The sequence below is a fragment of the Ochlerotatus camptorhynchus genome, unplaced genomic scaffold, assembly GCF_037179485.1.
Source record: "Ochlerotatus camptorhynchus isolate MF236.1 unplaced genomic scaffold, CSIRO-AGI_Acam_v1.1 ptg000299l, whole genome shotgun sequence".
Classification (NCBI taxonomy): Eukaryota; Metazoa; Arthropoda; class Insecta; order Diptera; family Culicidae; genus Ochlerotatus; species Ochlerotatus camptorhynchus.
Window position 1 is genome coordinate 1,366,925 of NW_027040787.1, and position 23,544 is coordinate 1,390,468.

Consider the following 23,544-nt stretch of genomic DNA (forward strand, 5'->3'; position numbering starts at 1 on the left):
ACTTAAAATATACACTAACTAATTTATACATACCTACATTTAATATATAATTCAATGTTTTAGGCAAAATAATGCCTTACTGTTGGCGCTATATGAAGCAGTGCATTTGAACAGAAACTTCATAACAACATTAGCCACAACTCAAGCAGAATCGAGCTCGCCACCGTCTCCGTCAAACACTCTTAACAGCCATCATTCCATAAGCGATATATCATCTGCGCCTATAATAGAAGTGTCCCAATACCCAACGAATTTGCTAGTAGCTGTTTTTCAATATTGGTAGGTAATATTGTATTAGCCGTATTATCAGTAAATTTTCTATTTCTTTGCTTGCAGCTCTGTCGTGATGATGGATCATAAAAATGAATCAAGTGCAGTTAATCTTAAATTATGTTTCATTATCCTTACATGCATTTCCGAAGACCAATATGCAAATTCAATGATGCATGATTCAAATCTCACGTTTAAAATATTTCTACATAGAGCACATATGCGACACAGAAAATCAACTGCAGATCGAGCGTCTAAACCTCAACCACTAGCTGCAACTTTGTTAGGTTAGTATTACGTAGGGAGAGTGGCAATAATACCACCACACTGGTCAAAGTTAGTGATGAAATAGCATCAGGCTAAACATCACTTTACTTAATAAAGTTTTTTTTTAAACTGGCCAAAGTGGATAATTTTAAGCCTAAAATTACTAAAATACTTCTTTGATAAATTCCCTTTCTTTTTCAGATTTGCTTGTAGAGTTCATTGTTTCTCATTTTATGAAAAAGTTTCCTATGGAGTTGTATTTGTTATGTACCGGTATTATACATCGCATCATAGTATACCAAAAACGTTGCCGAGTAAGACTGATTTATCCATGGAAGGAACTGTGGACGTCCTTGATAAGTTTACTCAAGTTTATCGTTTACCAGGAACAGACGCTTGTTAAAAAGTGCAACATATTCAACTTAGCCATTCAGGTAATGATAGCTTTGCTTAGAGCATTTAGTTGGGCGATAGCGCAATAGACTTTTCTGAATGCCCAAGTGGTAGTGCAATAGAAACTGGGTGTATTTATATATTGTTAGAATTTTGTTGTCTAAATAAAGATTGTTGGGAAATATTCACGCAAATAAGCGTAAAAACCCCATATCTTTCCGAAACACAACAGAACAATTATAAAATCAAATAAAAAACCAAATAATAATAATAAAAAGGTCTACAGTATAAAAATAATTTCGTACTATGGCCCTATGGCATAGAGTTGTCCGTGGATCAGTCAACTCTAAGCCATCATCACAGAGTTGATCGGGAACAAAAAAAATGGAAACAGGTTGCAAAATTCTTCTGATGTACATTAAATGGACAGCTACTCACCTTCTTGCAAGAATTCGCTGATTGAAAGCAGTTGCATTTGTCGAACCGTAATATCACCGGTCGTATTTATCGATAAAGTCAATATCGGTCTCTGAAAATATCGATATCATTTCGATATCGGATTTTGAATATTGATATCGGGTCCGATATCCAATATTCAATGGAAAATACACTAAATATATTGTATTCCCTTCCAACTTTATAATGCATTTGGAAAATCAAAATCATCGACATTACACAAACAAAAATAATCGGTTCTCTCTTCGAGGCTACATTGCTCAAAATTCACCGTGTTTAAGAAAACAAACGCTTCCAAGGGATCGGAGTTGTAATATTTTACAGAAGTTTCGTCTTCGCTTCGGCAAGACATATACTAAAATTGGTACGAAAAAGAGAAAATTAGCATGGCCCTGCGCAAAGATGACACGCAAAATCGTGAAGTGTTCCACATTTTTTGGCATACTCCAATACAAACCCTAACAACACAGTGGATTTCCTCTGCCAGCTCAAGCATCGTTAACCGGCTTCTCTGGAATACCTGTAATGACCCTATGGGTAGTGACCACTATCCAATAGGAATCCAGCTCGATGATCATCCGCCGGAAGCCTCTCGCAGGCCTCGTTGGCTCTACAACGAGGCTGACTGGGCTAAATACCAAGAAGTCATCATTGCAGCCAGCAGGGACACTGACCCAACTGACATTTCAGACTATATTGAACCAATTTTCAGCGCGGCTTCCGAGGCAATTCCACGAACCAGCCAAAACCCCGGACGTAAAGCGCTCCCGTTGTAGGGGCCCGTCACTAAATCTGCAGTTAAAGCCAGAAGAAAAGCTCTTCGAGTCGCTAAGCGTCTACCAGATGGTCATCCAGATAGAGAAACATCTTTATCATACTACCAGAGCAAGAGAAATAAATGCCGTCAAATCGTTCATGACGCCAAGAAGCAAAGCTGGGAACAATTCCTTAACGGGATTAATGAAAACCAATCGGCAGCTGATCTCTGGGGAAGGATCAACGTCCTCAGCGGTAAAAGAAAAAATCAAGGTATAGCACTACACCACGCCAACTCAGTGACCAGAGATGACTTGGTTATCATTTCGCTATGTTATCTGCGATTTCGAGCTATGACGAACGCTTTCGAAACAGAAAGGAGCATCCTCCATTGCCGAAATTCAAATACCGGTAGAAAAAACCCCATCGGAACTCAACCAGCCCTTCCGGCTGGACGAGCTTGTTCATGCACTCTCCAAAGCCAGGGGGAAATCCTTCCCGCTGAAGGTAAGGTAACATTACTCGAATTGATTAACCATGAATGGAAAAACGACTCACTGCCCCAAGCTTGAAAGCACAGCCTGGTCGTTCCTATCCAGAAGCAGGGTTCTTCCGGTCGGGAAGCCAAGGTTTTCCGACCCATCTCCCTCACCTGTTGTCCCCAGATCATCGAGAGAATGGTTAACCGAAGATTGATGTACTTCCTTGAATCACGGAATCTTCTTGACCATCGGCAACATGCGTTTCACCCGGGCACGGGACAAATACTTACTTCGCAACTCTTGGGCAGGTTCTCCACGATGCTTTTTGAGCAGGCAAGCATACCACGCACTTATATCTGGAAGGGCGCGCATTGTTGCACATTCGCATGAACAACATCTACACAGCAAAAAAAAAATGTTATATCGATCAATGTAATTCAAGCTGATGTATGCAATAATGATGTAATAGCAAAAAGAAGATACAATATTACATCAATGGATGTAATTTTGTTCGCAAAATCGATGTACCTCGTACAACGTTATATTGCACAACCGATGGATTGACCTGGTTGCAGCAGTTTGGATGTAATATTCAATAACTTTTTTTTCTGTGTACAGTGGTCTCCCCAAGGAGATATACATTTTCGTATACGCCGACGACATCGTTCTCGTTACCATCAGTGACACCGTTAAGGCGCTCCGTCGGAAGATGGGTGCGGCTACCAGGGCAGTATCATTGTGGGCATCGTCCGCTGGACTTCGGCTTTCAGCCGATAAGAGCACCATTATTCACATTTGTACCCATCATCACCGTCATTTCAGTACCCCTATCTAACATCGACGGAACCGCTGTCCCGTTTAAAAAAACAGTTCGCGTCCTAGGGGTTCGTCTTGATCAGCATCTGACTTTCACTGAACATTTCGATGACATCAAAAGCGGTTGCAAAACCAGACTGAATCTTCTCCGTTCTATCGCTGGACGGCACCCTGACAGTAATCGGTCCATCCGGCTCCGTGTTGCCAGATTCTCGAGTCGCGTCTTTTCTACGGCATCGATATCATTTGTCTCGCCCGCGATCTGATAATCTCCAAACTCGCTCCCACGTATCAAGAAGCTATCCGTATTTGTTCTGGTCATCTTCCGTTCACACCTAAAATGGCAACCTGCATCGAGAGTGGAATGCTACCTTTCGACCGACTGACCACACAAACTATCTGTAAGCGGGCAATAAATTTCGCCGAGAAGACAGTTGGCCCTGACGAGGGAGTTTTCCTCGTCACCGAGGGAAAACTACTCTTTTCTGCAACTGCCAATCTGGAGCTCCCCCCAGTGTCCAGGGTTCACTGGTGCGGATCCAGGGGTTGGAGTCTGCCCAGACCCGTAATTGACTTGGCAATTAAGAAGAAGTTTGGGGCAGGATCCTAGTGAAATCAGTAGCAGAACTTCAACGAACCGTATACAACGGTCATACAATCCGATATTCCGACGGCTCCGCAGCTCCGCAGGAATGACAGACTCTCAAATGTATGTATGCCACCGGCTACCGGACCAGTACTCGTCTTTTCGGCAGAGGCTACCGCTGCTTTCATCACTGCCACTACACCATCCAGCAGACCAATCACGGTTTTTTACGGATTCCGCCAGTGTAGTCGAAGCCCTCGGATCGGACATTTCCAAGCATCCCTGGATCCAGGGTATTCAGAAATAAGCACCCAACGTCCCAGCCAAGGATTTGAAACACTGGGTTTCAAAGGTAATCTGGGAATCCTGGTCAGCCGATTAGCTTCGCTAAAAGGATACTTTCATCCGAAAGATCAAGCACGACAACACATAGGTGGAAGGACCCACGAGACCACCGTACCCAGATCGTGATGTCTCGCCTAAGAACGGGGCACACCAACATTTCCCATAACTTTACTGGGAACGGCCCTTTCCGCAGGATGTGCGACATCTGCCATGACCCGCACACAGTAGAGCACATCATATGCCAATGCCCACAATATGAGGGGCCCCGCAAATTTTATGACATACCGGGAACTATCAAAGATTCCCTTAGTGAGGACCCGAGAAGAACCGCGGCATTACTCAGTTTTCTCCGAGAAACCGGACTACTGGAAAGCATCTAACACTTGTATATTGAACCTCACAAATACCAACCTTAGCTTCTCACCTGAAAACGAACATGGACGACCGACAAAACCTGACCCACATTATGTTTCTCTTATGGATAACGCCAACGGATGATTTATACGACAACAACAACCGGACGACAGTCATGACAGCAACTAAGACAGAAACAACTCTGATAAAACTATAACTATGATTTTAGGGAGGGCTCCTTTCTGGGGCTGCCACCTTCTAAACTCTGTTATTAGGGGGCTCTCTTATGGGGCCTCCGTTCTGGAGTCCCATCCCATTACAAACTTTGTAATTATGGAGGCTCCCTTCCGAAGCCTCCAACTACGTACGAGACAAACCAGCTCAAGGCTGAAAGTCTCCTTTATAAAGAAAACTACTTAACTCACTAACTACAGAAGTTTCAGAACCACCTGGAACAAACATGGATACATACTCTTCTTACAAGCACAAAATAGCACATGTAATTAGTTCGATACCACTCCTCACGTAAGGCCTTTTTTTGTTTCGGCTTTTTGTACTTCGGCCTTTTGTGATTCGGCCTACTGACCCGTACAGTAGGCCGAACTACAAAAAGCCGAAACATAAAAAGCTGAACATATTCTAAAGTACCATAAAAGGCCGAAAGCCAGAAAGGCCGAAAAAAAAGGCAGAAAATTTATCAAAAACTAAATTTGTTGAAAACCACATCCAAACATTCACAAAAATTAAGACAAGATTAAATGAGATATAGAGGTGTTCTCACTTGCTGACTTTTTGGGAAAAAAAAAACAGTAAGTGGTAAGCTGCTGGTAAGAGAAGGGTAAGGAAATGAGAAATGCGATAGAGGTGAACGGTTTATTTACGCATACGCAACATTCTGATTGGGTGACAAGTTCAGGGCTGGTAGCAGGTCACTTTTTAGTGACTTGGTCACTATTTTCAAGCCAGTCACTAAAAAGTCACTTTTTTCCTCAGAAGATCACTAAAGTCACTATTCCTTAAAATTTAGTCACTAAAGTCCCTTTTTTATGGCCAATGTTGAGAGTAAAAAAAAATATTGCTGATTGCATCTGAATCTGGATTGTCCCAAAAATGCAAAAAGTGTGATAAAAGTGCACGTTTTCGTCAAATCGTTTTGATGTCTTCGGAGCACTTATTGCTTGCATCATAAGGAATGAGTGCACCGAACACATCAAGACGATTAGACGTAAACTTGCAATTTTATCACACTTTTTAATAAGTGAAAACGCGCTTATTAGTCCAATTTGGTGTGAAATGCGCAATATTACTTTAAAAACTTGATGTGCGTTTGATTGATTTGGTAACAAATGTGTGTTAGAGAGATTCATTAAAAATCCGTGTGCAAATTCTGACGGACAAGAAAAGTTGCGAACAGACGGAAATCCGGAAGACGGAACTGTCCAATTGATGTTGACGAAATCACTAATATCTTGAGAGTTATCAGAGGTTTCGGAAAAAGTTGTAGACCCAATAGCCTGGCTATTTTCCTTCGAGATCTTGCATGTTTTCCAAGCCTAAAATGTAAAAAAATAGTCTAAGAAAGTGTTCAAGCTCTCGACATTTTTTCAAAGGTCAGAAATTTGAATAATCTCTGACACCCGGTAGCTTTAGTATTTGTCCAAACACCGAGAAAAAATCATGTCACAGAATCTGGAGTTTCTTTTTAAGTCCATTAAATTGTATAGCATTTTTTGTACTAATAATCCGGTACTACGCAAACAAATTTCCAGGTTCAGGTTTTAGAAAAACAAAATATGTCTATGATCATAAAATATTGTCTATATTTCAGAAGTCTGTGTGTGTGTACGTGTGTATGTGTGTATGTGTGTATGTGTATGTATGTAACGAAATGAATGCGCTCACGTTTCTCAGCAACCGCTCAACCGATTTGGACAAACTCGGCGCCAAATGATAGGTCTTGAGGTCCCATTGAACGCTATTGAACGGTTTTGGAATCGGTGAACCGGTTCCGGAGATATGGCCGGAATAAGATCCGGTGAATATGGGCCCTCACGCTGGATTTAACGGAAAACGTATCAAAACCATCATGCGACACATCAAATTACTACAGAATTCAAAAATAAGATCAATGCAAGTCGTGTTAAGCGTTCCAGACCACATTGGACACACTTGGACATGTTCCGGGTACCCCGGGGAAGTTGCTTGAATATGAATTGAATTAAAACCCATTAAATCACATTAAAATACGATGATAAGGTGATTGGTAGCCTCACCAAATAGACTACACCCGGATATATTCCGGGTACCCCCAGGCAGTGGCGTAGCGTCACTGATAATGACAATAAAATAAATAAACTTGAATAAGTAAGAAGGGTCTGATCACACCATAGGTGGATAAATTCGGGTTTTTTTTTCCTGGATTTGTTATTCCGTCGATCTTGTTTTCCGTGCTGAGCACCAATGCTACCGACGCCAGAGAGGCAGCTCCCACACCTGGGCCCTACCTATCGACCCATCAACTCATGAACCGGAGACCAACGGCTTTACTTCCCTTCCGAAGGAAAGCGTGATCAGAGATGTTATGCCTCCGAACATCCCGGCGGTGCCGACTGGGATTGAACCCAGGCCTGCTGGAGTGAGAGGTAATCACGCTTACCACTACACCACCGGTGCCGCTTAATTTATGTTTTTATATTATTTATTATATTATTTATGTACTTTCATTACGAAAATCGAAAATCCATTATATTTTATTTCGAAGATGCAGAATAGTAATTATTGTAACTTTACTTTAATAATGTTATTCAATTTATTAAAAACAAATGAATAAAAAAAGCCGAAAAAACTCGGGAAAGCGACAAAGTGGACCGAGTTTTTTCGGCCTTTCGTGATTCGGCCTTTTTTGATTAGGTATTTCGGAGTACTCCCCTCCTCACGTACCTACATTTGAAATTTGTCTCTCTGGTTTCCAAAACCGTATAAAAATCAAAAATTGGTTGAAAAATGATTGAGTCACTCATGATAGTATGCGGTAACTTACCCAAAGTTGGGTTTTTAACAATAACTTCAGGAAGTTAGGACAATTTCAAATATGATTCATGTTGTACTTGACTAGACTGATAACCTACAGTAGATCACTTGAAAGTTTTAGTTTTTGGCAGTGTTTCCAATATAATGGTAAAAAATTCAACCATTATAATAATTTCATTCACGTAGAGATTTAGAAAGCTATGTTACCAATGACCTCATCATACAAGTTCCGACCGTCTTTGAGGACGTCAGAATCTTATTTGAGTCAAAACTAATCATTCGACCTATCAAACCATATGAGACTTCGCGTTTAGCAACCGGATTTATTTATTTATTACGTCAAGCAAAGTAGACTACATACAATGTTTACAATGTTTTACTTACATGCTATGCATTATTTCTATTTCCTCTTAGTCGAGTCTTAGCAGCCGCTTCGAGACCTCATTGGCGACACCTGGCATGTTTGAGCTAAGGAAGAGAAGCATAATTATCAGGAATTGCGTATATATGCTTATTTTGAGCATAATTGCAATGACATGCTTGCACAATTTTCATTGATTTAAAACTATCTTTACGATACGGTGCAAACACTGAAAATAAATACCTAGTAGGTCTGACAAGAAAACTATATTCATTTTAACTATGTCGCAAAACAGTCAAAATAACGTAAATCAATGTGAAGTGGGGCTTCATAGCCTAGTCAGTAAAGGCACGGTATTACCAAGCCGGAGGCGGCGGGTTCCGGTCGAAGGAATCTTTCGGGTTGGAAATTTTCTCAACTTCCCTGGGCATATAGAGTATCATTGTGCTTGCCACACAATATACAAATTCATGCATTGGTATTGGCATCGAAAGCTCTTAATTGATAACTGGGAAATACATTTAGAACACTAAGTTAAATTCGACTTAAAAATATTTCAATCTGAAATGGTAAGGCTGGATGATTTCTAAAACAAATTTGCATAACGTTTTTAAAAATTACTCCGTTACATGCAAGTGTATGCTCCCAATATGCAGTTGAACTTATTCGTGGAACAATATTTTGAAGAAAAAAAAAACTAGAACGTTTTAGAAAACAGGATCTTATTTATGCAAAGCTAGGAAAATCTGAAATTTATTGCTTTATTTTCTTAAAAACGCTGGTAAAAGGTCGTGTGACAACCTAACACGGGAAAAATCGTTTCATTTTGCATTTACTACTCACTCAAACGCGAACAGAAACGCTTACAATTATGTGGGATTCATCATCAGAGGATGTTAGTGGAGACCGCATGAACCGAGGATGCGATAAACCGAGCTGCAGTCCAATGCAAGAAAATGGAGAAAAAAAAATGTGTATTGTATTACTAAGTGAAATTAATCATGTCGAAAAAAAAACGTGCCGGCTGAGGGACTCGAATCACGAACGTTGCGATTATCAGACCTTTACTTTCTCTACTGCTCTCTCCATGCTTGGGATATGAAAAGGCTAAAAGCTAACAAGAGGGCTCGTTTCCTCGCATACTCGACTTCGTTTGCTTTTCTGCTGGAGAGAATCGAGGCAAGTGTGTACGTCGTTCTACCATGTTATACATAACAATCAAGGTAAATACTTGCTTGTTTAGGTGAAAGCATATATAGAACATGAAATAAAAAAAGATTAAAAATCATTGCATTGTCTGCAAGGTCAACTTCTAACATTCGCTGCGATGTTCATGAACAGAAGATGAAAGTAAATGGAACTAACATTCATTGTAATAAATTTTTGGTTTGCGTGTACTTGACTAGCCTATTGGTCCCAAACAAATCGATCAACATATCCCATTCTAGTCAAAATTCTAGTACTACACTATGTTTGTTTTGATTCGCTATGAAAGTTTGGCAGATATAATGTTCCTATGTTTTGAGGGGTGCATCGATTAGCTTGGGACCGAAGATAGTACCAGAGCTGAGTCAAAAAGTTGAGCACGTTTCTTCGGGACCTACTAGTCTTAGAGTTACCTCTATGGTATTATACTGCTACACCTAAACGTAAGCGGCACGCAAATACTCTAAAAATGCTGCGAAACATCTATATCAATGCTGAATTTCACTAGCCACCTGATTTCAGTACCAGTTCACACTGTTAGAATATAAATATCATTCGTCTCAATGCCAATGCGCAAATGAGATTGACATCGTAAAGGGACCTCTGATATTCAAAGTTCTGCCGAAAATGTTTCTTATATACGCCAGCTAATCTAGTACTGTTTAGAAAATATTAAAACAATGCAATAGTTATACAAAAAAAATGATTTATTGAGATAAAAGTAAGATTTTCAACTTTTCCCTAGTGATATTCATATGGATAGTAATATCAAAGCCGTATATCTCCTGATATTATGCTTACCAAGAATATCAGTGTCGAAAGTGAATTCAGTGCTAGACCAATATTTTACGTCAATTGAAATTTTTGACAGCACGCAGCATTGCTGTGGTGCTCACGCGAGTGGATGAATTTTCCCATGCTTGCTTAAAACTTCTCGACAATATGATTAATTATTATAACATGTTACAAGCAAGTTTGCAATTGCTCCCTTGATTTGTTTTCCGTTCATCTTGCTCTCCGTGCTGAGCACCAATGCTACCGACGCCTGGGAGGCAGCTCCCACGCCTGGCCCTACCTATCGACCCATAAACTCATGAGCCGGGGACCAACGGCTTTACTAGGAAGGCGTGATCAGAGATGTTATGCCTCAGAATACCCCGGCGGCGCCGACTGGGATTGAACTCAGGCCTGCTGGGGTGAAGGGTAATCACGCTTATTACTACACCACCGGCGCCGCTAATTGCAATTTCTCATTTGGCATAAAAAATGTTTCCCAAATTATGCAGTCATAAGATGTTATGATTACACGTTTTAAGTTACAGGAGATATTGAAACTTGTTAACATTTTTTTTATTATTATTTTCAGGTTGTTAACATTTTCAATCTCTTTATCACCTATGGAGACACCTTTTTGGCAACTACTAGTAGCTACGACGATCTTTACTATGAGCTTAACAGAGAGGAAAAAGTATTTAGTGAGGTAAGTAAAGCAATGTATTTTATGGAATAAGTAAAGTAAATTAAAGGATCGATTGAATGTTTATCCATTACTTGCTACTTGAACTTAGGCTGTTCGTTCGTCTTATGGCAGGCACGTAGCCATGGGGGAAGGCTCTGGGGCTGAAGCACCCCAACCCCAACCCCCTCCCCCCCTAAAGTTGAAAAAACGCATCTGTGTCACTTGTTAATTCATACATGTAAAACCACACAAATACCAGAAATAAAGATCATTTAACGTAAAAAAAAAAGTCATGTGTTTTGGCTGCAAAATCTCGTATCAGTACACGATGATATTGACAATTCTGCTTTGGTCACTCATTTGAGCTAACAGTCATAGTCAAGGCAAACCATGTCAATTGTCAATGACAATGGTGTCAGTGACGAACATGTGCAGATTTGTTTATTAGCTAAATTTGTAACGAAATTAAATGACTTGAGCAAAATAATTACATGGATCCATTTTAATGAACAAGTATCTACGTCCTGAGCTACTTGGATAACAATAATGTGACACAGAATGTACTAAATTACACTTTTTGTTACAGGTGAATCTTTGTCATTGACGAAAAAATGAATGAGATTTTGACGAAGGTTTTTTTGAGGATCAAGTCTGTCAGTGACTATGTGACGAACAATTTTGTCAATATCGCGCGAAAGTCTGTCAATGACAATGACAAATCTCAGCACTGGTTTTGGCTGACTTTGGATGATTTTGTTTTAACTAACTTTGGTAGTGGGCATCTCGTTGAGTTGATCACATCTAACCCGGAGCTGTCGGTCAGGTTTCCGCAGATGCAAGGGCGGTGTATCCGTTGTGCGCCGGCCTAAACAATACAGAATGCTTGTTTTGCGAGATCTACTTTGCCAAGGTGTTTTGGTGGACATGTTGTTGTGGCCGGCGAGGGGGTGTTGTGTTAAAGTATAGTGCTAAGTGCATAGCACCAGGACTAACACTAAAATATGGGGGGCGGAGCAATGAGAGATCGAACCGGTAGGAACCAGTCGTGGCAGGAGAACTCCCATTTCCAACAACATATCTTAAAACACTCACGCCGCGACGCCGTCGCCGCCGAGGCAAAAACAGCTTCTACGCCTTTCGCTGGCGCTGATATCATCTGTTTTTCCCATATTTTTTAATTGTACCAAATCAAACAAATATTAGTTTTCGCGTGTGGATAAGTGTAAATTAAGATCTATCACGTTGCTGTGGTGTCGCGTCGGTCGGTTTTTCATTTCGCTTGTTTTTGGTGCTTTGCCTCCCTCCCAAGAAGAGTTTTACCAGGTATTTTTTTCTTTTCGTTTCTTGGTGCTGGCGTTCTGCCTTCCGGAGGATGCACGCGAATGAGGTGTCAAGAAAAAATTCGGTGCAAATGAAAAACTTCGAATGTGATTCAAAATGTCGTGTTGGGTTGTAAAAACAACGCGGAAGATTTTTTCGATTACCGCGAGTGAACAAACCGGTCCTTTTTCGGAGACAGAATTTGGTGAGATCCATCTGATTTATAATCAATCATAAATGCATATTTCCATATATTACTAAATACGCGCCAGATTTCGAAACGTCACATTTTGAAATCTGGAAATGTGTTTGCAGTACCATTATTCATATGATAACGGTAGTGTTTACATGCGGGGCTTATTGTATGTGAAAGTAACCTCGGAATGGACGTGAATTACCAGGCATTCTGAAATGGGTTGCTGAATCTGCAGTAGAGCTATCGCTTTCTAACTCCCGGACTAAACTTGCTTTAAATTATTACATCAAGGATTGTTGTAAGCAAATTTCTTCCATAATACCACTGCCGGCCAGTGGGGGTTAGATTGAATACACACACACACACACACACAGGGTTTAAAGGGTATCCTGTAAATTAGCACTAAACACAATCATCACATTAATTAGAACAAAGATGAGGAGCCAAAGGCAACCCAATTGAAATGTTAAACCAATGTTGAAAAAAAAAAAATCAGTTTGACAGCCCACGGTTGCTGCTCTGTTATTACCAGATCAGCTGCAATTACACAGAGAACCAACAGATGATGTTTGGGACTAACATTCATCCTCAATGTGTAAGAACTGGAGATCTAATATTTAGCAATACCAGCGCCGGCCGTGTCCGAATGCAGGTCAACTAGGGAATGGGAAGGAATGTGTTGACGTGGTACTCGCTGTGATGGAAACCGAGAAATCCTCTGCGCTTCCACGAGAAATCACTGGGATGTTGGATGTGGGGAAAGGTTGCACGCACATGCAGGGATCGTTTTTTGGTAGAGCGATTATAATACACAAACACACACACACACACGCGCGCGCGCACTCATCCAATTTCTATTTTTAGATCAGGAACCACACTGTGGTAAGTGATGCGATCGGTGTTAAAGAAGAATTTGTTTTCATTAAAATCTAGTGGGTATAGAATAAGGCAAAGTGAAAAATTGCAAGGAAGGGGACGGGCCTGGGATTGAACTCCTGACCTTCTGCTCAGTAAGCAGAAACGGTAACCACTGAGCTACCGAGCCTCGTCTGAAATGTTAAACCAATGTTGAAACATTAAAAAAAAAACAAGCAAATAAACGTAAATTTTACTACTAATAACAGCACACACCTTATAGAGATCATTAACCATACATAAACTTTCAGCGAAATTATCATACCTTGGGCATTGGCATAACCTTGAGGATTGCTTAACTGCAGCCAGGTCCCAGGACTTGTCTGTACATTTTACATTTTGAAAGATGCACACTAGTGATGCTAGTTGTGATGTAGCGGACCAAAAGTTTGTTGGAATTTAACTACTAGCCAAAATTTAATAATTTTTTTTTTTGAATTATGATTTTAACTATGAATTGTTTTTCTACATAATTTATTCTAATGAGCATGTGCATGATTGACCGTCCACGGTTGCTACTCTGTTATTGCCAGATCACTAGCACTCATCCTCAATGTGTAAAAACTGGTGATCTCAAACTAGGCAATAAAGGGTGATACGGTCAAAATTTGGTCAAGGGAAAACGCGTGTAAATCGGTGAAATCGTTTATTTAAAAAATCAAATTAAATTTCTTTTTCAAGTTCAATTAGTATAAAATTCAGGAAAAATATTCAGTTAGGCTTCCGCTTTTCCAAATCCGAATTGCCGGGCCTTACGCTTGACCCCTGCCATCAGATTTTGTACAGCCACCTTGTCCACCTTCTTCGCCGCAGAAAGCCAGTTTGCCTTGAACTGCTGCTCGCCCTTAGCAGTTTTTTGTCTTCTTTAGGTTCCGCTTGACAATAGCCCAGTATTTCTCAATTGGGCGGAGCTCTGGCGTGTTGGGAGGGTTCTTGTCCTTGGGAACCACCTGCACGTTGTTGGCGGCGTACCACTCCATGGCCTTTTTACCGTAATGGCAAGATGCCAAATCCGGCCAAAACAGTACGGAACAACCGTGTTTCTTCAGGAAAGGCAGCAGACGTTTATTCAAACACTCTTTCACGTAAATTTCTTGGTTGACAGTCCCGGAAGCTATGAAAATGCTGCTTTTCAAGCCACAGGTACAGATGGCTTGCCAAACCAGATATTTCTTTGCGAACTTTGACAGTTTCATGTGCTTGAAAACATCTGCTACCTTTCCCCTTCCTTTTGCCGTATAAAACTCCTGTCCCGGAAGCTGCTTGTAGTCGGCTTTGACGTAGGTTTCGTCGTCCATTACCACGCAGTCAAACTTCGTCAGCATCGTCGTGTACAGCCTCCGGGATCGCGCTTTGGCCGTCGTATTTTGTTTATCATCGCGATTTGGAGTCACTACCTTCTTGTAAGTCGATAGTCCGGCTCGTTTTTTGGCTCGATGCACGGTTGTAGACGATACACCCAGCTTATTTGCGGCATCTCGGAGAGAGAGGTTAGGGTTTCGCTTGAAACTACCGGCAACTCTCTTTGTCGTCTCAGTGGCTTCCAGTTTTCGATTTCCCCCCGATCCAGACTTCCTGGCTGTCGACAAACGTTCTCCAAACACTTTAATTACATTTGTAACGGTTGATTTGGCAACTTTTACCGATTTTGCCAACTTTGCGTGCGAGTAGCTCGGATTTTCGCGATGCGCGAGCAAAATTTTGATACGCTGCTCTTCTTGCTTGGACGGCATTTTGACAACTGAAGAGTGAATTCCAAAATCAAAATAGGAGCAACATTCAACACACACACACCTTCAAAATGAGGGGTGTTCAGGTTTTTTAAATGTAAAATTGAAAGAAATACGTCAAGTTGATATTGACCAAATTTTGACCGTATCACCCTTTACCAGCCGGCGCTGGTCAAGAAAGGAATGGGTAGGAATGTGTTGACGTGACACTCGCTTTGATGGAAGCCGAGAAATCCTCTGCACTGCCACGAGGAATCACTGGGATGTTGGATAAGAGGGTAGGGTTTGCAACAGGGTTCGTTTTGGTAAACGATAAGCTGAATTGACGTCCTAACGATAGGGAGGAGTTAGTGTATAAATAAATAAAAAGGAATGATCTCACTCAAATAACCAAGTGGAGCTGCACCAACAGCAACTGGCCTCCTCGTAGACTTTCTTCGACCCATCGCAGGTATCTTCCTAAAAAACAGACGTCAAAATTCCGGATCCATCTCGTTGATTAATAAAATATAACAAAATACAAACAGCCTCGATTTTAGTCAATCAATTTCTTTAAACTCAAGCTATATATGAAAATTGTAATTGAATGGTATGAATGAACTCAACTTTACCTAGTCTGTTTTTACACGGTTTTTCTTACGCGGTTTTTTTTTTGCACGGTTATTTTTACACGGTTTTCCACGATTTACACGGTACGTTTTTAACGATATCTCGACAACGATACAACATATCGACTTGATTTCAATCACATTATCCGTTTCCAGCTATAGGTAATCGAATGGCATACTTAAAAAAAAATCACAATTTTTGGTGTAAATACAGAAATTTTTTAAAATATGTCTTTATGGACCATATCATGCTTTAATTACAAATGGCATCAAAATTCGATTTTTTAAAAACATTTAAGCATGCAAAAAATCAAAATCTCGTAGGTTTTTTTTACACGGTACGTACATAGAGGTAACTCTAAGACCACTGGTGAGCCAATTTAAAATCGTTAGTTTCGTATTGATTGTTGGTACGTATCCCCCGTGTAAAAAAAGACCTGAGTGTAATCCATAATTTAAGTAAAGAATCAATTTGCTAAATAGTCGAGGTTATTTGAGTATACAAGAGTTATAAAAACAAGTATCAATGAATAATTCTTGAAGTAGCAAAACTCTCCAAAGGTTTAACATTGGCCTAATGTATGATGATATTCAATTTATTCTCTGGGTAATCCAAATTCTGAAAACCATAGATCATATTATATCATAATTAAATCAAATGTAAATAACAATGATTTGCTATTTGATACGCCTTCTGGTACTTCAGGATCTGCAGTACAACTATTTTCTGTAAATGAAAATTATTGTTATAATGATATAATGAGATTTTAAATAGGGTAACTGATGATGGTTGGACCTATTTAGGCCGGTTTCACACGACGTCAACATTCATGTCGTATTTTTTTATGAATTCAACATATAATTATAAAAAATGCGTGATTAGGGGAAAGATCTACCTTTCTTGTTTCTAATAATAACATAAAAAGTTAAATATTATGAACAAATGATTTTATAAAACGTTTTTGTTCAGCAAAGAATTATGATGTTGGTTGGACCTATACTGATCTTGGTTGGACCTAAAAAATGATGATGGTTGGACCTATTTTTGCAAATGCTAGTTTAGCCCATATTTGTTCACAAACTTTGTTTAGAGCTTATTGGTATCATGAAAAAAACCCTTTTTATACAGTTTTTATGAATTTGCTATTTAAAAAAAAATCAAGAAATTTGAGTTTAACTTCGTTTTTAAAAAAGTTTACTTTCCACGCATTAGCTATTCATCATGGCATTCTCGGAAATTATTGACCCGATTTGGAAAATTTTTAACGTCAAACTATAGGTATTGTGGTCTCATTGAAAGCTATCGAATATTTTTTGGAATCGGTCAACTGGCTCCGGTGATATGACCGGAACAAGTTCCAGGGTATATGGATCATGGACCTAATTTTGATATGGAAGGAATAAAACCTATCATGCGACACTTCACATTACTTCCAAATTCGATAACAAGATCAATAACAAAATTGAGTGCCTTGGACCGCATTGGCCACTTCCGGGCATGTTCTGGGTGCCCCCGGGGAATTTAGGGGCTTAAAATGACCGAATATCAGAACTTAATTCCGGTTTTATAGTTCTTTTTCTCCTAGGATTTTTTTTTTCGGAAATAGGTTTCAGTTAACAATTTTTAGTTTGTTAACATTTTATTTCAAGTTAATTCACACACAGAAGGTGTATGAGAAGTGCTTAATGTAAATTCATATTAACAGATTCTTTCGGCGCTTTCGTGGTAGTTCGGAAATCGGTGGTTACCCTTTCAGCTAACCTGACGATGGAATTCCTCCTTTAAATTTGCGCCCAACTAGTGACGCAAGGTCTTTAGCAGCTTCCAAGATCTTTTTGGTCGTCTTGGGACTGCCAAAAGCAGCGCACATACAAACCCAATCCCCTAACTGGTTCTCCAAATCAACACTCAACACTATTTCCCTTCCATATTTCTTGCCGTGGCTTCCCTTAGTTTTTGCGTGAAGTGTCGTTTTCGGAATATTGTACCTTTTCTGTGCCTGGTACGCGGTAAGTGATTTATTTCTTACTAAAAGAACAGCCTCTTGAAGATTTTCGACTGTATAACTCTTTTCTTTAACCATTTTTTCAATCGAAGAAACTGATCACTCGGCCAAAACGAAATCGAATTTCAAATCAGCTGCGCGAGGATGTAGACAAACCGAAGCGCACCTAGCGGCCGTCTTAGGAAACACATAGGTCCAACCATCATCATGCGTAGGTCCAACCATGATCATATTTATCTATTCGAATTTCGTCAATTATTCAAACATTTTAGTGAAACCAACGGATAAATGGCATACTAACGTGTTGTTTACACCTTAAAGCAGTATTTTACTGCATGAAAATAAAAATAAATGTAAAAAGTATTCCTTTTTTTGTATGTTTGAAAGTAAGGCATAATGACGAGCTATTGCGTGGAAAGTGAACTGTTTTGAAAACTCATTGAAACTCAATTGTTTTGAAGTTTTTTCAGTAAAACACCCATGCAAATTGAAGAAAATGAGTTTTTTATGATAGTAAAGTGATCTTTGAAAAAAAATTAGCGAAGATTGACTAAACTAGCGATTGAAAAAATAGGTCCAACCATCTTCAATTACCCTATGTGAAATAAAAATAATTTACTAGTCATGCAAAATATGAAGTATAATGAATGTAAAATAAACAAGTATTACAAAATACAAATAAGCTCGATTTTAGTTAACCTCAGTACATTTAACTGATTTCAACTTTTGATTTTTTATTGGAATTGAAACAAACACTTTATTATGCACCATGGAATGGTTTAACGCAAAATGGAATGCTTTTAAAAATATTGGTAGACTTTAATAATAAATCAATAGTCAGAAAAATCGAGGTTATTTGGACAGTTAACAGTTTTCATGCACTTTCTATCATGTATTACAATATTTTTGTATTTTCCTGAACGAAGGCTGAAAAAAGTGAACCATTATTCTAAAAATGTTCCATCATCGAAGAGCTGAAAATATACTTAAAGATTTAAATCAGTTAATCCAGCCTAAACGGAGGACTCGCGAACACAATAAGCTGCCCATCACTCATATTCCGAATATGAATAAATAAGTGTTTACAAGGAAAAATAAAAAGGTTAATTACACTGTCATATAAACGTTAAACATACATTAGAGAAAATCAAATGATGTTGCGTTGCTTCTTTCAGTTGCGTTTTGATCCTGTTTTAAATATTTGTCATTGAATATATATAATAATAATATAATAGAACCTGGGATTTATTCAAACTCAAACTCCATGGTGGTGCCCTTTACACAAGAATAAGCTTCTACTACCGACGATCTCCCAAACCCCGAGACAAAAAAGCCACGAAAAAGAGCTCATGCCCTCATTAAATTCCACTTCCACGCGATGTTCGTTGTTTCGATTTGCTGCTTACGTAAGGCCGTAGCCAGAGTAGACACGACACGCGATGTGACTCACGCTGCCGTGCCCCTTACTTCACGCTTGACTATTTTACCAGCTTACAAATATTGCAAAACTTTTAAGCTATCTCGACCGAACTCTATTGCGTTTTAAAACGACTCTCCTACCGTCAGTCTTCAACCACGGCCCTCATGATCATGTTGAGGACACACCTAACAAAACAACAAAAACTAATCGGTCAAGTGCCAAGCTTGCATGTTCGATCGCGACATTTATTTTCCTAATGAATCATGCTTCAACTTGACCAAAAAAATCACAATGGATTATTTGTAGACACCTAACTGTAAAAATTCAAAGAACATGCTTCATGCGATCGAGGTAATACCTCTGACAAATGGGAACGATGAAAATAAATCTCGATTACTCCCCCGAAGGGACGCATCCGCTCCCGCAAACAAGGCATCCCGCCCACGCATGTCAACACCACCATCAGATAGGGGAAACTTTCCCCTACCTGATAGCGGTGCAGCACGCGCGGGCGAGCCACCAGCCACACCAAACCGACCATCAAACGCACTGCCCACAAAAGCAGACACGTCCCCTCGAAAATGTATATGAACAATCTTGAACTGGAACGTCCTCACCAAATCAATATATCCGGAAGCACATTCCCGATGCTTATTTTTCTCTCGCAAACCCGTCGTCGTCGAACGACAAAAATAAAAGGGAACTCGGTGAGCAATTTTGTGATACGGAACTTTCACTGAAAATCAACCGCGAATTCACAAATTCAGGGTGGCCAGCGAACCGGGAAAACCGGGAATACCGGGAAATATCCGGGAATTTGAAAAGTAACCGGGAAAAACCCGAGAATTCGACGAGATAACCGGGAAAAATAATTTTACCATGCCATATAGGAACAAATTTTTATACCAGAATTTCAGAATAAACCATTAAAACAGAGTGATTCTTTACCAAATTAACGTCTAGCTCTATTTGCTGCATCAGGTTCCCGTCTTATTGTTTTTTTTTAGAATTTAATCGCTCAGCAATATTTCAAATTGATTTTTGTCGTTTCAATTTCAGATGTAAAGCGCATGGGCATTAAAAGTAAATATTGAAGATGCTCGACTTTGAAAGCAAATATTTGTTAAAGCCGAATCTGAACTATTCTTTTCCAAATTTTTAATTTTTCGTTTTCAATTCGAAATCAATATAAACATGCAATTTTATTCAAACTTCTCATGATATAAATTCCAGAATTAACTTGGAATTCTGCTCTGAAATATCATAATTTTTTTTTCTAAAATTAACCAGAAAACACTCCGCACCGTTGAATTCTTTTTCAAATTTTCTTGAAATCCCTTCGAAAAATTTGATTGAATTCCTTTTTAGAATTCCTTTGAATCTATTCGGAGACTTTGATTCCTTTGATTTCTTTTCAAAATTTTCTTTTAACTCTTTTCAAAACAGCAAAAATCTTTCGAAATTCTATTTAGAAACCCCTTGGAGTATTTTAAAGAATTTCTTTCTAATTATCAGCATTTTTTGCAATCAATTTTGTTAAAGTTCTGTGATGAATCTTTCGCACTAGGGTTGAAATTATCTCCAGAACACTCATAGAACTCTGTTTCTTGTTGAATTCTCATCATAATTATATTCTAATTCTTCTTAAAATTCATGTCATTTTCCTCTCGAACCCCATACAAATCTTCTCCGAATTGCGCAGGAATTTTCCTTTAAGTTTTCTTTTCACAACTCCTTTTGAAATCTTCCAAAATTACCTAAGAATTTAATTTAGAACCTGCATCCTTCTCGAAAGAAATACCTCCTAATTCATCTAACAATTTCTAAGGACTTCATGTCAGAATGGAATTCTGATCAGAACTTCTGCTTCGAAAATTATGTGGGATTCCTCCTCAATATTTGATTGAAATCATCACTTTGACTACTTTTAAATTTTACTAAAAATTCCAGGGTTTGTCCGCAAGAATCTATAGAATGTTATTTGTTATAACCCTTCACCTGCTTCCTAGTCTCAGAGCCTTGATAATTATGACTCCAGTGTGATATTTTTTTTTCAAATCTGTGATCTTCAAAATTTTCAAAATCTCACATTTTAATTATTTTTTCTCCAAATCTTGCATCACGAAAATCTTAAAGAAAAGTTCTAGTTTCAGACTCTACACAAATGTCAAAGCCCCAGAATCTTGGGAATCTTCGTAAATCACTTTTTTGTATACTTTCAGTAATATTCTTCAAGTATTGGTCTATTGGATTAAATTTCATGAACCATGTTTAGTTTCACGTTGAGCGAGTTCCAAAGTCAGTAGGATTTACATATTTTGTTTCGTGTTTAACTTTGTACATCAGCGCGAGTACTGAAAGGTGAATATTTATGTTAGTGAAGACACATTTTCTTTGTCCGATATCCCTAACAATTTCATCTAATTCTCATTGGTATCAAATTAATTTTTTCTGAAACATTGTTTTAATTAAATCTTTTATTCTTCACAATTCTGTCTTATAACCTATTCATTTAAAAAAATACTTTCTGTAATTTTGCTTTTTTTTTCCACAAATAACTCCGAAAATGTACAGTTGACCGCCTTTTTAAAAATGCGTTCAATTACGTTTGTCGTTGAATATTAACAACCGGGAATTTTTTAAGATGGGGAAAACCGGGAATTTCAAAGTGAAATTTTACTAGCCACCCTGCAAATTTCACCACACCCAACTGCGAAACACGTTCAGAAGCACTTTTGGTACACTGACGATATCAAATTCGTTCGAAAACACTTAATTTTTTTTTTGCAAAAATAGTTGCAAGCGAACCAGCATCAACACCGATTGTGCCGAGCTCTTTCACGCACCTTGCAGCGCGTAAATAAACTGAGATTAGAAATTATCACTCGCAATGCCACTAATTTATGGTCCGGGAGAAAAAAAACCAACAAGGCAGATAGTTACATCTCTTTTGATGCTTGCAGACATGATGAATCACTTTTTTTTCGATTCTAAAACTTCCCGGAAAGCGAGAAAACCACCAATCACACACGTATAACCGTCCGGGAGGCAGAGTGCCAGCGCTAATCAGGCAAAAGCAGCCAAAAACTATGAAAGCGAACGCACGCACAAAACAGAGAACAAACTTAAAACACAACCGTATCCAAAGGGGTTCGAAACTGGACTCCTCCTTTCTAAATAATTTATTCTAATGGCTGCAAAAAATATTATTATTATTATTTATTAATTTATTTGGTTCAAAACTTTTGGAATGTGGCATCACACAGGTACTACCTTTGAATTTGGCTTGATCGAGTGGCGATTTTCTTTTCAGATCAAGACGATGAAGTTTTGAAGAAGACAACGCTGGATCAACATATAGCCACGATAGAGGGATAGAACATCATTTTATTTTCATAAAAACAAAACCATCGTAACATATTATCAGGAAAGCCCTTAAGTATGGGATCCCGGAGAAGAAGAAAATTGGAAGACCATGCTTCACATGGAAAACCAGCGCAAGGCACGATGTAGAAGGAAGCGGTCGATCGGCGGATTATTGGTAAGAGGTGGCTAATAACTGAAGCGAGTTGAAAACAGCCACGACAAGATTGCTTACTGAAATGGTAGAATCAGAATACGAAGACTCGGAAGATACTCTCAGTGATTCAAGTCAACCAGTACCCTCACGGAGACAACCTTGAAGAAATAACTCTAGGAGTTAAAAGTCAAGTAAATGTTAATGCCTAGCCTCACCCAAGTAACATTGCAAGTTTTATCACGGTTTTAAAGCATGCTACAAGTCTAAATTATAGTCTGCAAAACCCTCATAAAACCCCAATTGCTACTTGGGCAGTGATCCAAGCAGCGATGATCAACTGAACATCCCGTATTTCAAAGGTTTCTCTAACGGCGAGGTTGATGCTTTCCCAGCGTTCGTCTAATTAGTATCATCATTATATACCATCGCGCTATTGTCAAACTCTGTGATGGTAAAATCAACTAACAACTTCCTGTACTTTTTACCAATCTCGATCATTATTAACAGGTTATTACCCGAGCAAAGTCAGATATCAAAATACTTTCAAAATGATATCTAATTTTGTTTTTGAAATCATGTTGATAACATAATTTGATGTGCTATTTTTTAATTTCGGTTGAATTCATATGTTGATATTATTTTGATATGTCTAAAAATATAATTAAAAACAAAATTTGATATTTTATAAAAAGAGCATCAACATTTATCACTGAAATCTACATTTATTTTAATTTTTCTTCTTATGAGTCATTCAGGATGCTTGCTGTTTTCTTTATAAACATCACAAAGACAATTATGATGTTTACAGTATTCTTTTACAACATTTATTGATATTATTCTACCTGTGAATTGAATTTACAAATCGATATAAAATTGATTTCGTCCTGTTCGTCTGTAATACTTATGCTAATTCATTGTCGAATATTGTAATTTAACTTTCGTAGGCTTAGCGATTTCTTAGCTCATATTTAAACATGTTGTCATAAATCTTATTTCTCAGTTCTTTCCCAGCAAAATAAATATCTTCATTCATGTCTGTTAAAATATG

General features: G+C 38.7%; 1 protein-coding gene and 1 non-coding gene across 2 annotated transcripts in view; both read left to right on the forward strand.

Annotated features, from left to right (window-relative positions):
* LOC135706957 (armadillo-like helical domain-containing protein 3) overlaps nucleotides 1–23,544 on the forward strand; it is a 42,374-nt gene that overhangs the window by 13,177 nt on the left and 5,653 nt on the right. The window contains exons 4-7 of the mRNA XM_065228647.1: nucleotides 64–279; nucleotides 337–557; nucleotides 739–971; nucleotides 10,689–10,802. Of these exons, the coding sequence (XP_065084719.1) occupies nucleotides 64–279; nucleotides 337–557; nucleotides 739–971; nucleotides 10,689–10,802 (784 nt within the window). The remainder of the gene's footprint in view (nucleotides 1–63; nucleotides 280–336; nucleotides 558–738; nucleotides 972–10,688; nucleotides 10,803–23,544) is intronic.
* On the forward strand, nucleotides 1,718–1,823 carry LOC135706974 (U6 spliceosomal RNA). Its single transcript, XR_010518197.1, has one exon. It is a non-coding gene; the product is annotated as a U6 spliceosomal RNA (small nuclear RNA).